Source organism: Euprymna scolopes, chromosome 12 (genome assembly GCF_053919585.1).
Source record: "Euprymna scolopes isolate OS-2025 chromosome 12, ASM5391958v1, whole genome shotgun sequence".
NCBI classification, from domain to species: domain Eukaryota; kingdom Metazoa; phylum Mollusca; class Cephalopoda; order Sepiida; family Sepiolidae; genus Euprymna; species Euprymna scolopes.
Window position 1 is genome coordinate 1755467 of NC_136493.1, and position 16009 is coordinate 1771475.

At 35.8% G+C, this 16009-nt stretch overlaps 1 protein-coding gene across 5 annotated transcripts in view; it reads right to left on the reverse strand.

Annotated features, from left to right (window-relative positions):
* Positions 1 to 16009, reverse strand: part of LOC145291146 (lysosomal acid phosphatase-like) — a 186725-nt gene that overhangs the window by 107847 nt on the left and 62869 nt on the right. For all 5 annotated transcript variants that reach the window (XR_013869337.1, XM_080136667.1, XM_080136665.1 and 2 more), the window contains 2 exons: positions 3932 to 4021; positions 1772 to 1924 (listed from right to left, as the gene is read on the reverse strand). Coding sequence is in view for 4 of the 5 variants with exons in the window: in XM_080136667.1 (XP_079992793.1) it covers positions 1772 to 1924; positions 3932 to 4021 (243 nt within the window). In the remaining variant the exon portion in view is untranslated. The remainder of the gene's footprint in view (positions 1 to 1771; positions 1925 to 3931; positions 4022 to 16009) is intronic.

Consider the following 16009-nt stretch of genomic DNA (forward strand, 5'->3'; position numbering starts at 1 on the left):
ATGTAAAGCTTCCTCCCGGTGCACTGCCATAGATGTACAACTAGATCAAGCAATCAATTGATTTGGTTGAAAAATGGGTGATTTCACTGATTTTGATGACAAAAACATATGGGAGTGTGAAACATTCGTTGATCATCATTCAATCCTGGGCAACATCAAGTCACCCTGCTAGTCGTTAATAAAATTTATAAGCATTTCCACAATGAATTTAAACATTTTGTGCAAATAAACTTCAGATTATGCCTGACATGCCTACCACGTTTCTAGCATGAATGGCCAACAGTTTTTGTTTGAACACCATGGCTAGGACACTTTGGTAATAGTCTTATCAGTAAAAGGTGTGATGTTGTGTGGCTGTCGCATTCACTGGACTTTGACCTCCTAAATTTTTATCGTTTGGCATAATCTAAATAATGTCTAAATAATGTCTAAATATTATCTAAATAATGTCTAAATATTATCTAAATAATGTCTAAATATTATCTAAATAATGTCTAAATAATGTCTAAATAATGTCTAAATAATGTCTAAATATTATCTAAATAATGTCTAAATATTATCTAAATAATGTCTAAATATTATCTTAATAATGTCTAAATAATGTCTAAATATTATCTAAATAATGTCTAAATATTATCTAAATAATGTCTAAATATTATCTAAATAATGTCTAAATATTATCTAAATAATGTCTAAATAATGTCTAAATATTATCTAAATAATGTCTAAATATTATCTAAATAATGTCTAAATAATGTCTAAATAATGTCTAAATATTATCTAAATAATGTCTAAATATTATCTAAATAATGTCTAAATAATGTCTAAATAATGTCTAAATAATGTCTAAATATTATCTAAATAATGTCTAAATATTATCTAAATAATGTCTAAATATTATCTAAATAATGTCTAAATAATGTCTAAATATTATCTAAATAATGTCTAAATATTATCTAAATAATGTCTAAATATTATCTAAATAATGTCTAAATATTATCTAAATAATGTCTAAATAATGTCTAAATAATGTCTAAATAATGTCTAAATATTATCTAAATATTATCTAAATAATGTCTAAATAATGTCTAAATAATGTCTATCGAAATATTCCTGAAGTAAAGAGGAGGGCCATCACAGCCCAAATCGATGAAGCGCCAAGAGAGGTATGTGATGCCAAAGCTATTGACATTTTTGCATGTTGTGCCTAAACGGAACAACTGTTGTCATATTTGGGCTGGGGAATCTCTGTCCCACTTAAGGGTTTTTCATAAAATACAAAAACTTATCTGTAATTTGATTGGTCTTCTCCGTTCTTCTTCACTGTAACCTCTCTTTCACAAAAATGATGTTGCTAGTCTCAGTCTTTTTTTATAAATACTATTATACCACGTGTTCTTCATAATTGTCTGATCTATTCCCTGCTTCCTTTGTGCTAGCTCGTTTGGCTAGTTGGTCTAGTGGTCGTCATCAATTCACTGTTCTGATACATTTTAATACAGTTTTTTATTCCAATAGTTTCTTTTCGAGAATTGCAAGCTTGTGGAACTCCCACCCTGCTGATTGTTTTCCTCCTATCTATAACCTTGGTATTTTCAAAACTAAGATCAATAGGCATCTCCTGTCTTTTTGACAATCATTTTTCACTCTTATTAGCTTCTTACATCAAGTGGCTTCACACATTGTCTAGAGCGATTTCCATTAAAAAAAAAGGTTGGGCTTGGATGATTAAAATTTGGTAGACAAGCCACGCTGTAAATTTTGTATTTACCCGATCTTCACTTTTTGGAATGGTGTGAACAGGAATTGGTTGCCAAGCAAGATTTGGATGCCATTTCTCTTGCTCGTTTGGAGGGTAGAGTCCAGCAAGATTAGTGTAAGCGCTCATCAGTGTTCGACTCTTATCTGTACTTCGGACAGTAATCTGAAAAGAACAATAATAATAATAAGAAGAAGAAGAAGAAGGAGAAGAAAAAGAATGAAAATATTTTGACAAAATTTTTTAAATGAATTGTTTCAAAATCAAAATATATTATCCAATCAATAGAAATATCTTTAGGAAAGACTGTTCTGATAAGTGCAGTTAATGTGCATGTTCTACACTTGCTCAAAAAGAGTACAAACGTCACCATAACAAAGTATGTGCAAATCTGCATTGGAAATTGTGCCAAAAGTTTGGAATTCAAGTGAGAGAGAAGTGGTTCTGACATCACTCAGAAGCGATAGTGGAAAATGAGGAGGTTAAGATTTTCTGGGATTTCATAATTCAGTGTGATCGAGAAATAACTTACAGGAAACCGGATATTGTGGTTGTGAATAAAAAGACCAATCAATGCCAAATTATTGATGTGGCTTCCCCAAACGACATTAACTTAACAAGCAAAATGAATGAGAAACTACGGAATTATCAGAAACTGAGGATATAGATTGCTAGGTTGTGGAATAAGAAAATTTCCATCATGCCAATCATCATAGATGCTCTGGATTCAATTCCAGATAATCGTAAGAAACAGGTGAACTCTTTGGGAATCAAGTACAACACCACTGTACTCCAGAAGTCGGTTCTGCTTGGCACAGCAAACATCCTACGCCAGGTGCTTTCCATCTAATTGACTCTTTGACTATGCTCACTAGCTTTGGCCAGTTGTGACAAATCTAACAACGATAGGAGCCTTCTCTCATATCTGAAAGTGACACAAGTGAGATTGGAGATGCGCCACTGTACAACTCATGCTCTCTACCAATCCAAGTTATGACAGCAGGATCATTGCCAACATTCTCAAAATGCATCACTAGATTGCCACAAATAACATAGACGTTACTGGCCACATTTGGTGTGGTTTCAAGTGAGGACCACATCATGCCACCTCAAATCTTTAAAGTCGGCTTAAAAGCCAACACCAAAGTATATCTGGATGTGCTAAAGTGTTTGGTGCAATCAGGTAGCCACTGACAGACCCTGGATTTGGTAGCAGGATTCGGCGCTGGTTCACAAGTCCAAAGAGACCCAGATTTGGCTTCAGAAGGAGTGTTATAACTTTGTATCCTTCTCTCACTGCCCCCCCCCTTCTCCCCAACCTCTACCCGCTGGACTACTTCGTCTGGTCATACAATAAGAACATCACCAACATGACCTCCTACAACACTAAAGCCAGCCTGATCACCAAGTATTCACCGAGCTTCTGCCAGCATTTGTAATTGCTATTGATTTTTTTCAATAAAAGTTTTAAACTAAAGCTGAAGTGTTATTTTCTTTACGGCGACAATTTTATCGTTTCACCCTGTGCTTACATGAAGTTCAAATTTTGTTATTAAAAACTACTGCTTTAGTACTGTCTACTCTGCCAATTCATTTTTTGTTAACCAATGAAGCAAAAAAAATATGTGGACACTTGTGGAGACTGAAATAAAACCATCATTCGCATACCATGCATAAAATATTGCATCGCGTATTTGCATCTACCGCAAGTATCTCCATCTTGGATCGCGTTCAAAAAAGAGTTTTCAATCTAATATGTCCCACTTTGTCAACTAAGATCCAACTCCTGTCCCATCGCCACAATGTTAGACCTTACTGCCTGCTTTACAAGTACTAAAATGGAATGTGCTTTGATGAACTCGTTGCACTTGTGTCCCCTTGACGTACATATCCGTGACAAACCCGGTTAGCAACAAAATCACACCCCTTCACTTTCGCAGTCCCTAAATGCCAGAAAGCTTTCTACTCTAATAGCTTCTTCCCTCGAATAGCTAGACTTTGGAATTCCCTTCCTGCTACCTGCTTCCCCTGACTGTATTGCTATGCAGAAGTTTAAATGTAATGTTAACTAACATCTTGTTGTCCAAGTGGCCATATGCCTTGTTAGAGGTGAACTTGAGTAAAAAAATAAATAAATAAATAAAAAATAAATTTCTCCAGATGAACACGTACCTCATCTGCATTGTAAGAACTGTTCATAAAACCATTCAAATATCTTTTCTTTAAGAATTGACCAAGTTCGTACTGTTCCATTTTGCCACGCTACAAGAAAGAAAGAAAAAACATCATGGATTTAAAAAAAAATTTTTTAGCCAAATCATACCAACTTAAAAATAGATTTGATTAAAAAAGAAAAATAAATCAAAATAATGATAACTAATTAGATTATACCTGCTCCTCGCGTGATATCCATGCAATACCTGGTTATTTCCATTCAAATCTTAACTTAGTTTCTATCGCTATGATGTACGTGTTTACGTATGAATTTATTGTAAAAAAACAAACATTAGAAATTAGAGGATATACGATATCGTATATATTTGAAAGCAACGATAATGCAATATTTGTTTCATAGAAATTCATATAAAGGCAAAAACAAAATATTGAAGAATTCAATAAATATCAGTTAAATGTTCACCAGCATATTCTATTGTCCAAAGAGTAGTATAGTCTATGATATATATATTTTTTTTTACAAAGGCATCACCACTTATGAAGGCCAAGAGGCCACTCGAGGATAAGGGTTAAAGAGTGTTCAGTAGAGAATTGAACAATGAGGTAATCGTTAGTAATGGAAATTCGGTAAATTTGTTAACTTATATGGAACGGTTCATCAAAAACTTGTTTACGTTAGACTTGAAGACAACCATATTGTAGTCAGCTGGAAAGCAGGAAAACGGAAGACAATTCCACAGGCGTGCAGTTCTAAGAAAGAAACTTTGTTCATGGAATCTACGTTTAGGTTTAGGCACAGATAAAGAGTAGGGGAAATTTTTGATAGTGTTTTCTTCTAGACGGGTGTTTCTTGTGAAAGTTTGGCGAGGGGGGACCATAGATTGGCACTCAGTCAAGCACCTGCCATGAAAATAACGATAAAGCAGAGACAAACTCGCAACATATCTTCTGTGAGAAAGAGGTTGCAGAGAAGAGAAAAGGACATCCCTTACGAGGCTATTATATCCATTTATATATTTTGAGGTATCACCTCCTTTTCAAAACAGAATCTCCCTTACAGAAATTGTTTGACTGTGGAAATAATTATATATATATATATATATATATATATAATTATATATATATATATATACAGAGCGACAAAAAAAAAACGGGCCTGACTTGAATTAGGTCCCGTTTCTTAGTGTTTTGTCCGAATGAAATGAAACTTTGGTCAAAACTAGTTTATTATATTCAAAACATCACATCAAAACACTAGGGTCTTTGGCCTTTTTTTTTCTCAGTTCTACAGCATATGTTCTAGATGACCTTTATTTAGCTTTTGTTTTTTTTGGTCACCCTGTATATATATGTGTTCCAAAGATCAGGTAATTGCTGTAGGAAGTCTCAAAGTATGATACCTAAATACAAAGCATACATAAGTGTAAAAAGAAAAAATCCAACACAAACTTAGTTCAATCTTATTATAATTTCTTTCGACCTGGTGCAGGCTTCCTTAGACAAAATGAACTAACCAGGTCTGTAGCTGACTAAGAATTATATATATATATATATATATATATATATATATATATATATATATATATATATATGGCGACTGCCACTTCTTTACAGAAGACGGCCAACCCTCACGATACGATGGCGTGTGAGTGAGTCCGCATATGATTCCATATAGCCCAACCCGGCCTGCACAGTTTGCCGCATATTCTGCAGGATAACCTTGTTGGTGACCGCCCCCCTCCCTCCCGTGCTCCCAGTTCATGTCACGCGTGCGTAGTTCCATGACTCTTGAGGCCTATATATATATATATATATATATATATATATATATATATGATTACTTAATTTAATCACATAAATTAATATATGAATGAAAGTATAAATTTATGCGTAAAGTTTAAGTATTTACTTCAACAGTGCTCAATAGTAGGTAGAGCTAGGTAATAAGTTGCCATATATATTTTATAACTTACTACTACTACTACGTCTCACCTGATTTTTTGTTTTTTAATTTGACACAAATGTACTTTATATATCTGGGAGTGTTTTTAGATAACTTTTTATCAGAATGGCGCCAATAAGTATTTTAAAAAATCGGCAATCGAAAAAAAGAACAAGCTGTCCAATTTTGACCAGAGTTAACACTTTTATACAGCGTAATATCACAAGTGCATTTGAGAAGTTGTATCACCACACAAGTAGAAGGGTCTGGCATATAAAATCAATAGTAGGTTCTTTGATAAGACAGGGGCGCGATCAAAATTAATCGAAGCATGGCAATTGAGTTTTTCAAATTTAATAAAATCAACAATAGGTTCTCTACAGTGCAATGTAGACTACAATGTATTGCATAGTAGGTCACTGTAGGGAGGCATGTGAAGCTTCTTCCTGATGCACCACAGATTCCCAACTAGAGCAGGTAATCAGCACGGAGAGTTATGGTTACAATTATGTTTTTTTTTTAATCTAATTAGTGTTTACTCAAGTTAACTAACTGATCAGATTTGTTAACCTTAACCTTAATCATAACTAGGGCTATGACAACAGAATATTCTTTTCATTATTTTGACTCTCTAGTATATATCCGACACAGACACAGTTAATCAACCGAGAACCACATAACTCTATATAAAAGCATATAAGATATCAACGGATACACACTCGAGAGTCAAAACAATGAAAAGAATATGCTGTTGTCCTAGCCCTAATCACAACCCCAATGCCCCTTATATCATAATCTTAACAAAACATAGCTACTTTTACGATAGCGAGACAAGGTAAATACACTTAGTTAATTAAAACAAGTTTGTTTTTTAGTTATTGGTTAAAACTTAAAATATTTCGCCATATATTACAACAAATTCTGTTGAATAAACGTAGTTGTTGTTATTAGGTTGACAAGAAAGGTATTGCGGTTTTTAACTTTTTAATTCAGATCAACATATCTCATCTCAAACAAAAATTCATTGATCGAGATAAGAAATCATCAAAATCAACACACTTTTGCCAACGCCAAACAAATGTATTTATGCAAGTAACATAAAAATCTTATGTTCTGGTGGCGATGAAGGAGTTTTTAATATTGCTTAGGTTTTTGAAGCATTTATTATGCAGAAAATTGTTGAGATGATTGAAAAAGTTGTAGTCGGATCTGGAGGATGAGGCAGAATTTCATAACCCAATTCGTTCAACTTCTGCAGGATCGGTTCAGCAACGTGCAGTCGGGCATTATTGTATAGGACAATTAGGCCTTTTCTGTTGACTAGTGCTGGGTGTTGTTGTCGAAGTTTCTGATGCATTTCATCCACTTGTTGACAGTACTTCTTCACCGTAATGGTTTCGCCTGCATTCTAAAACTGCAATGGATGAGACCGATCGCAGACTACCAAACAGTCAGCATGACCTTCTTTTGGTGCAACTTTGGCTACGGGAAGTATTGTGGAGCTTCGTCAGCATATAATCACTGACCTGAGCATCACTGGTTGTCATAAAGAACCCACTTTTCATCACAAGTCATAACTCAGTCGCGAAACAGGTCGTTCTTGTTGCATAAAAGAAGGGAAGATGACACTATAACGGTGTTTCTTTTGGTTGGCGTTCAATTCGTGAGGCACCCATTTATCAATTTTTTTAGTTGGAAATCGTCGTACACGTTATGCCTAATTCACGAGCAAGTTCTCAAATAGTTGTGCATGGATTCGCTTCGACTAAGGCTCTTAATTGATTGTTGTCAATATGCTCATCATTTTCAAGACTCGTCGCTGCCACGAAATTTCTTAAACCACTATTGTGCTGTACATTCAGTAGTAATTCCTGAGCCAAACGCTTTATTGATATTTATTTCAGCAACTTTTCAGCCTAGCTTGAATTGAAATAAGAAAATTATGCGAATTTTCTTTTCTTCCATTTTGTATTCAATATTCTGCGAAATAGCGAAAATTTATTTGAAAATATTTGAAATAAAAATGAAAAATTTTGCAAGAACGTAAAGTTACTATACAGTCTTATTGTTTTATTGTATTATATTTGTATTAATAGTGTATTTTCTGAGATTTTTATAAACATAAAGGTATTATGTCTTTTTATTTCTTTTGTTACAAATAAATATTTTAATACAATATCTTACTGTACTGTTAATATATTACAGGGTGTCTCTATAGTAACTTGTAAGACTGTATAGTAACTTTACGGACACCCTGTGTATATATATATATATATATATATATATATATATATATATAACTACTTCATTTACTCACATAAAATTAATATACAAAAGTATAGATTTATGCGTAAACTTTAAGTATTTACTTCAAAAGTGCTCAATACGTAGGTAGAGCTAGTTAGTAATTTATAAAATATATATGGCGATTAAGCTACACTGAATATTCAGTGTAGCTTAATCGCCATATATATTTTATAAATTACTATATATATATATATATATATATATATATATACTAGCTGTACCCCTCCAGCCACGCATTACCATGTCTGAGTCCAGTTGACACAAGTATTAGATTGATTTGTATCTCAGAGACACACACACAAACACACGCGTGCACAAAAACACACATGCACAGGCGTACACGTAAACACACTAACACACACGGAAACACAAACAAAAAAAACACTCACACGGGGAAAAACACACATGCACACACTAAAAACACACACAGACACACAAAAAAAACACACATACATAAACGCAAACACACAGAAGAGCACACACCAAAAATACACAGACACACACGAAAAAACACACGCACACACAAAAAACACAACCACACACACACATGCATGAACATGTGCAAACAAACACACGTACACAAACGCACAAAAACACACACACACAAACACACACACGCACAAACAAAAAACATACAAATATGCACACACACATGCACACGAACAAATGTAAAAACACACGGATGCACATACACACACGCACAAACAAACTGATGCACACACAAAAAATGCACACATGCATACACAAAAATAAACACAAGCACACACACACGCAGAAACACACGGATGTACACACACAAACTTACGCATACACACACAAACAAACTTATGCACAAGCACGTACACACACACACATGCACGCACTTCGCAAATAGTAAGGAGTAGACAGTTTAAAGGCTTCAAAATCACACATAAGTAGAATTTGAAGTACATACAATGTCAATTTACGGTTATGATAAAATGTTAGAGTCAAGCAATATAGTTAATTGTGTAAAAAAAACAAAGAAAATAGCATTTTTGAGCGTCTGGTAAGAAGAATCGAAGCAGGAAAAAAAAAAACAATGCTAACTGTAAATGTGGACCCGACCTCATCCCAGCTGTGCTATTAAAAAAGTGCTCAGCCGAAGTAGCTCCAGTTCTCTCCAAACTCTACAACAAATGCCTTAATGAATCTTGCTTTCCGAGCTGTTGGAAAACTGCTTCTGTAGTACCAGTATTCAAGAATTCTGGCGAAAGAACTGACCCATTAAATTATCGCCCTATTAGCCTCCTCCCACTTTTTGCCAAAATATTTGAGACCTTAATTAACCATGCTCTAGTCCAGCACCTTACAGATGCTAAACTTCTGACCGACCGTCAATATGGATTTAGACAAGCCCGTTCCACGGCAGACATCCTCACTGTAATCTCTGAACGCATATACCATTCACTGGACAAAGCGGGAGAGGGACGAGCGGTAGCTCTAGATATATCTAAGGCTTTTGACAGGGTGTGGCATGAGGGTCTCCTCAGGAAGATTAGATCTTACGGTATCACTGGTAGAATACTTAACGTAATTAAATCCTTCTTAGATAAGAGAAAAATCCAGGTTGTCCTCGACGGTCGTACATCTAAACAATATGATATAAATGCGGGAGTGCCCCAGGGATCTATCCTGGGACCTCTGCTGTTCCTGATATTCATAAATGACCTCCCCGACAAGATTGCCTCTGAGATGGGGATATATGCTGATGACACCACACTCTATAGCAGGCACGACAGGAAAACAAACGAACATATATCTAAAGTAATGGCAGAAACACTAGAGGATGACCTCCAATCAGTAGTGGAATGGGGACAAAAATGGATGGTAACGTTCAATGCCACCAAGACAAAACTGGTTTCATTCAATAATTACAAGAAACCTTCTCTACCACCTATAGCAATGGCCAACGACTCTTTATCTGAGAGTACGTCTCTCAAGCTCCTTGGCCTAACGTTCACTGGAAACATGAGTTGGAACAGTTACATCGAGGGCATTGCCAGGGCCGCTGCAAGGAAGGTGGGCTCTCTCTACCGTGCTAGAAAACTTTTAACACCCGAAAGTATCCTGTACCTCTATAAGGCCACTATTCGCCCATGTATGGAGTATTGCTGTCATATTTGGGCCGGTGCATCGGCTACTTGTCTCTCGCTCCTTGACAGGGTTCAAAAGAGAGTCGCAAATCTGATAGGCCCTAAACTGGCATCAAAACTTCAGCCTCTGTTCCATCGTCGAAACGTTGCATCCCTCTGCCTGTTCTACAAGTATTATAATGGTGAATGCTCTGAAGAACTGCAAGCACTTGTGCCCCCACGACGTGAACACCCTCGACAGACCCGACAAGCTCCAAAATCCCACCCCCACACTGTAGAGATCCCTAGATGTAAAAGATCCTTCTACTCCAGTAGTTTCTTCCCCAGAACTGCTAGACTTTGGAATTCCATTCCGGGTCACTGCTTCCCCAACTGTACTGACATGCATAAGTTCAAGTGCAACGTGAACCAACATCTCGCTGCCCTAATCCCTACATAGTACCCCAGTAGATGTTTCCCCTGATAGTAGCCCCCTACACCAAAGTGGCAATGTGCCTTGTTTGGGGTGAAAATGTAATAAAAAAAAAATTTAAAAAAAAAAAAAAAATGTTAAATTTTTTTTGGTCCGGGATTGTATTTTTTTAGGGTTGGTATGGAAAAGAATTCTAAGTAAAAAGAAAATTTTAAAAAATCATGGGAAAGTGGACAACTCGATACAAAACCAACTAAAATAATAAAAAAAATGCATCTATGGTTATGATTAAATGTTAAAGTCAAGCAATATAGTTAACTGTGTGTAGAAAAAACAAAGAAAATAGCAAACGTTGAGTGTTCAGGTCCTTTCACCTCCAATCTATTTTCATATATATATATATATATATATATATATATATATATATATATATATATATATATATATATATATAATAAATTCCACAGCCAAACAATGTCGCAGCTCACAAAAGCCATGACAGTCAACGAACCGGAAGTCCAAAATTAAAGTTGCTGATTTCCTGGGAGTAAGTCAAGATGAGCCGACATCAACTGAAGAACACAGCCTAGACAGGTGTGTTAGAAAGTTGTTTCCAACAATGGTGTCACACACGCACGTAGAGCTAACATCCACAGAGTGTGTTTTTTTTAATGTTTTCGTTTGAATTATTTTATTCCATTTTAAACATGTAAAAACGTGTATGCCACCTCAACAGTTGGTAATGTGAGAGACAACGACACAGCTAGAAGAGACAGTGAAATAGAGGAAGACCGCGAAAACAGCGTTGGGGTTGGCGGGTGTTGCTGAGAGGGAGTGTACATGGTCTCACAACTTCACAGTAGCCCGTTACGGCTCAGGGGAGAATATGAGTGAAAAAATAAAATCATCATCATCATCATCATCATCAATATCTCTCCACCAGCACAATCATCATCATCATCATCATTTTAACTTGTGCTTTGCAAACTAGCACGGCTTTTAGAAATTAAGTTTCAAATTAAACTATCTCTGGCGAAGTCTTCATATATCCTTCTTTTTATCAAACCCTTACCAGACTTTTCACAAAAACTCTAGACATTTAAATTGCACAGCTTGTTTTGAAGTCAGTTATTCAATCGTGGCAAAACTTTATAGGCCAGATACCGTTCTTGACACCAATTTAATGAGGTGATGTGAACCGGTTTTTATAGAAACACCATCTCTATGTAATTGCCCAGCAAAGTTAAAGAGCGCTTCTATCACACTTCACCTACCCTTAAACAAATGGTGGCACTTCTAGTGAAATGGTGTCTAATTTACCGTTTAGCACACCATTTTATTTGCAAACTATGTAAAAACTGAAGACAAAAATTATGCAAACTGTTTAATTCAGTTTTATTTAATAAAACAATGTCAAATGTAACTGTCCTCTTGGCTTTCCTTACACAATTAACATCTTACATGCCATGAATGTTTTATATTGTAGCTTTTACATTTTTAGCGACGAACCTGTTCGAGGATATCTTTCCCATATACAATTCCATGGAAAGAAAGAGAAAAGGGGAACAAGGAATGAATAGTTGAATTTACACACTTATCCATTTATCTTCAGATAAACATCTTGTCGAAGAGAAACGATAAAAGGGATACGAAATGTCACGTGGTGCATAATAAAGAGAGAGGGGAGTACAACATATTAATCAAATAATATATTAAGGTTGAAAATACAATAAAAATAGAAAAACACGCTGTCAGCGCTATACAAGTAGAGAAATATGCATTATATTTTGTGTTTGTCTTCGAGAATTTATGCAACAGTCATCAGAAATGTAACCCAACATCTAATGGAATGATTGTCTTCGTATATATACTAGCAGATCGCCTTTTAATTAATACAAAAACTGAGACATGTGCATGCGAGTATTATGATTTTTTTTCTAAACAGTTCACTTCTTGTAAGTAAAAAAATACTCGAGCTGAAATCGAAACCAAAACCTAAAGACAGTGAGTCATGTACGATAACTATTAGACAAGCTTGAGACGATCTTTGAAAAGTGTTTTCAATCCTACTTATTTTTAACATAAAGAAGCTGTCATGTTTCACGGTTGCACATGCGCATTCGTAAGACAGTTGAGAAACTGATAAAAATCCGAAGACTCGCAAGTACGAATTTTTCAGTACTTTTTCTGGATGAAAACCGATTAAAATGTTTTCCACATGTCTGAATAGCTTATATACTAAATTTCAAGTCTGTAGATTAAAAGTTCGTTGAGTATATAGGTTGAGAAATTTTCTTACACAAATACACTCTCATTTTTGTGCATATACTAGCAAATGTACCGGATATTAAACGTAATGTTAAATTTCTTTTATAAAAATGAAATAAAAAATTACTTGGGGAAGCCTGTGGACCGGTTTCGCCCTCAGGTTTTTTAAGCTGAATCGAGGGATTTCCTTTTTTTATTAATAAAATTGAATGGAATGAGAGACAATACGTTTAAAATAAAATGGGAGACGATATGTTTTACAAAAAATAGTGATATAGTGTATTAGAAAAAGAACGGGATACACTATATGTCTAAAATAACGTATGTATTTATTTGTTTAAAATTAATATTTCGATGTAATACGCCATCATCAGAATTTTATTATTTTTATTTTTTGGTAAATGGACGAATACAGTACTATAGAACCCGCGTGTTGTTCTTTAACAATGATGTTTCTAATGTCCGGAAGATTATGCTTGGTGCGTGTGATATGAAAGTCAAGGTTGTGTTCTCCGTGATATAAACATTGTTTAAATTTGTCATGGAATTAAATGGAAGAATTTAGTAGTAGATAATTCAAAGGTGATATTTTCTGGAGATTATGCTTGGTGCACGTGGTATGAAAGTTAAGGTTGTGTTTTCCATAGTATTTAAAATGAAGTAAGCATGATATACATTGATAAGATAAATTACAGCGCTACATTTTGTAAAATTAATCAAACAACACCATCATTGCAGAAGCAAGCCTTTATGTACCAGTAGAGGAGGCATTGTGTCGTCAATCCCGGCCACAGCACCAATTATAACGATGCTTTCAAGGAGAATATGTGCCAAAGTTTTCTATTTAATTCATGGGAATAGATTGTTCTTGCTCCATCAGGTAGAAGTCTTAAGTAATTTTTCAAGGAAAAATGTTATGAATAGAGGAAAAGCATAAACAAACGATGTGGCTTGCGTGACAAACAAGATTGTCACCCTAACTGATATCAGAAACACGTAAGTCAGGAGAAATCAGAATTAGGAGTTAGTCTGTTACGGGAAGTCGAGGAAACGAGATGTGTGTTAGTTAGCCACTGGGTTAGTTAGCGGACAGGAGTTGTCTCTGTGATCCGATGGAAGCATCTATGAACCAACCAAGGGAAAATGTAAGGCAGAAGGTTAAAAGCTGCAAACTTCAAGATGTGAAACATTTGGAAATAAAGATCTGGAAATATTAACTTGACACTTGAGTGTTCCATTCGGAAGAAGATACCTTCATTTCAGGAGAGAGAGAGAGAGAAAGAGAGAGAGAGAGCGAGAGAGAGAGAGAATGTGTCAAGCAGACAACGATATTACTTACCATTGTTAAAAACTGTCCGTTTTTGTCCAATTAGTTATTATTGTGAATATGTGAAAACCTCTATATAACCATAGAAAGACTATTACATATACACGTAATAGATCGACACATATAGACACTCCATATACAAAGAAAAGTAACTGTGCTTATTATTCTAACCACTAGACGATACAGGAGCATCGATTAAACTAGTTATCGGAAGTGAGGAATAGTCCATTATCAGAATCTGTAGAGGGGCTTCCCCAATACTCTTCTCCGAAGCTTTTTCTTTGTAAAATCTGTTAATATCTCTCATAAAACGTTCAAGATCAATCATTAGTGGATCAGTGACTTTTCTTTTCTGACCTGACCGTCATGGTTCTGGTGTTGATTGTCTCGAAAATGGATTGGTTTGTCGTTGTCCTTCATAGCAATCTCGCTCTTAATGTCGCAAATAAAGTCATCCTTTTCTGCTCTCGTATCACCATTGAGTTTGTTGAATACTTCCTCTAGTGTGGGGAGGGGATAGCGGTAATCTTTCACAGCCGCATTCAGGTCCATGGAAAAAATCCGCCCAAATATTAATTTGGTTGGGAAGCACATTCACTAGTGCTTACTTTCAACAGCATTCTGGCCTTTTCTAGTCAATCCAGTTCCTTATCAATTTTCTCGACTGCTGCAGATGGGATGTTTCACTTATTCTTGAAAACGGGTAAAGCGTTTCCCGTCAGCTCAAATCTGGCTATTGATGATCTGAATGTTGATGATTGAAAAGTTTGAACTGGAATCCAGCTGTAAATCCACTTCCTTGTTGAGGATGTTAACAGTTATATATTTCTGCTGATTCCTCTCCAATTCAATGTCGGATCTCGCTTGTTCTTGCCACCCTCATTGGATGTTTTATTTTTGTAAAAACAGTCTAAAGACCAAAATTGTCCATCGCAATGACTGCATGGACTTGTTGGCGATTATTTTTGAATTTAATTTTCACTCCAAACAAGGCACATTGCCACTTTGATGTAGGGGGCTACTATGGGGACATAAGTTGAAGGTGAATTATAAAGAGTGATGAGTGGCAAAATGTCTGTTCACATTACACTTGAACTTCTGCATGTCAGTACAGTTGGGAAAGCAGAATCCCAGAAGCGAGTTCCAAAGTCTAGCAGTTCTGGGGAAGAAACTATTGGAATAAAAGGCTTTCTTACACCTAAGGATCTCTACTGTGAAGGGGTGGGATTTAGTTGTTTGTTGGGTTGGTCCAGGGTGTTCACGTTGTGGGGGTACAACTGCTTGCAGTTCGTCAGAGCATTCACCATTAAAGTACTTGTAGAACAGGCAGAGGGATGCAACATTTCGTCGATGGGACAGAGACTGAAGCTTAGATGACAGTTCAGGACCTATCAGGTTGGCGACTCTCTTTAGAATCCTGTCAAGAAGTGAGAGACAAGTAGCAAATACACCAGCCCAGATGTGACAACAGTACTCCATACATGGGCGAATAGTGGCCTTATAGAGGTACAGGATACTTTCAGGCATAAGTAGTTTTCTAGCACGGTAGAGAGAGCCCACCTTCTTCACAGCAGCCTTGGCAATGCTCTTAATGTATCTATTCCAGTTCATGTTCCTTGTAAACGTTAGGCCGAGGAGTTTAAAGGAATTACTTTCGAGTAATGTGTTCTTGGCCATTGCTATTGGTGGCAGATGAGGTTTCTGG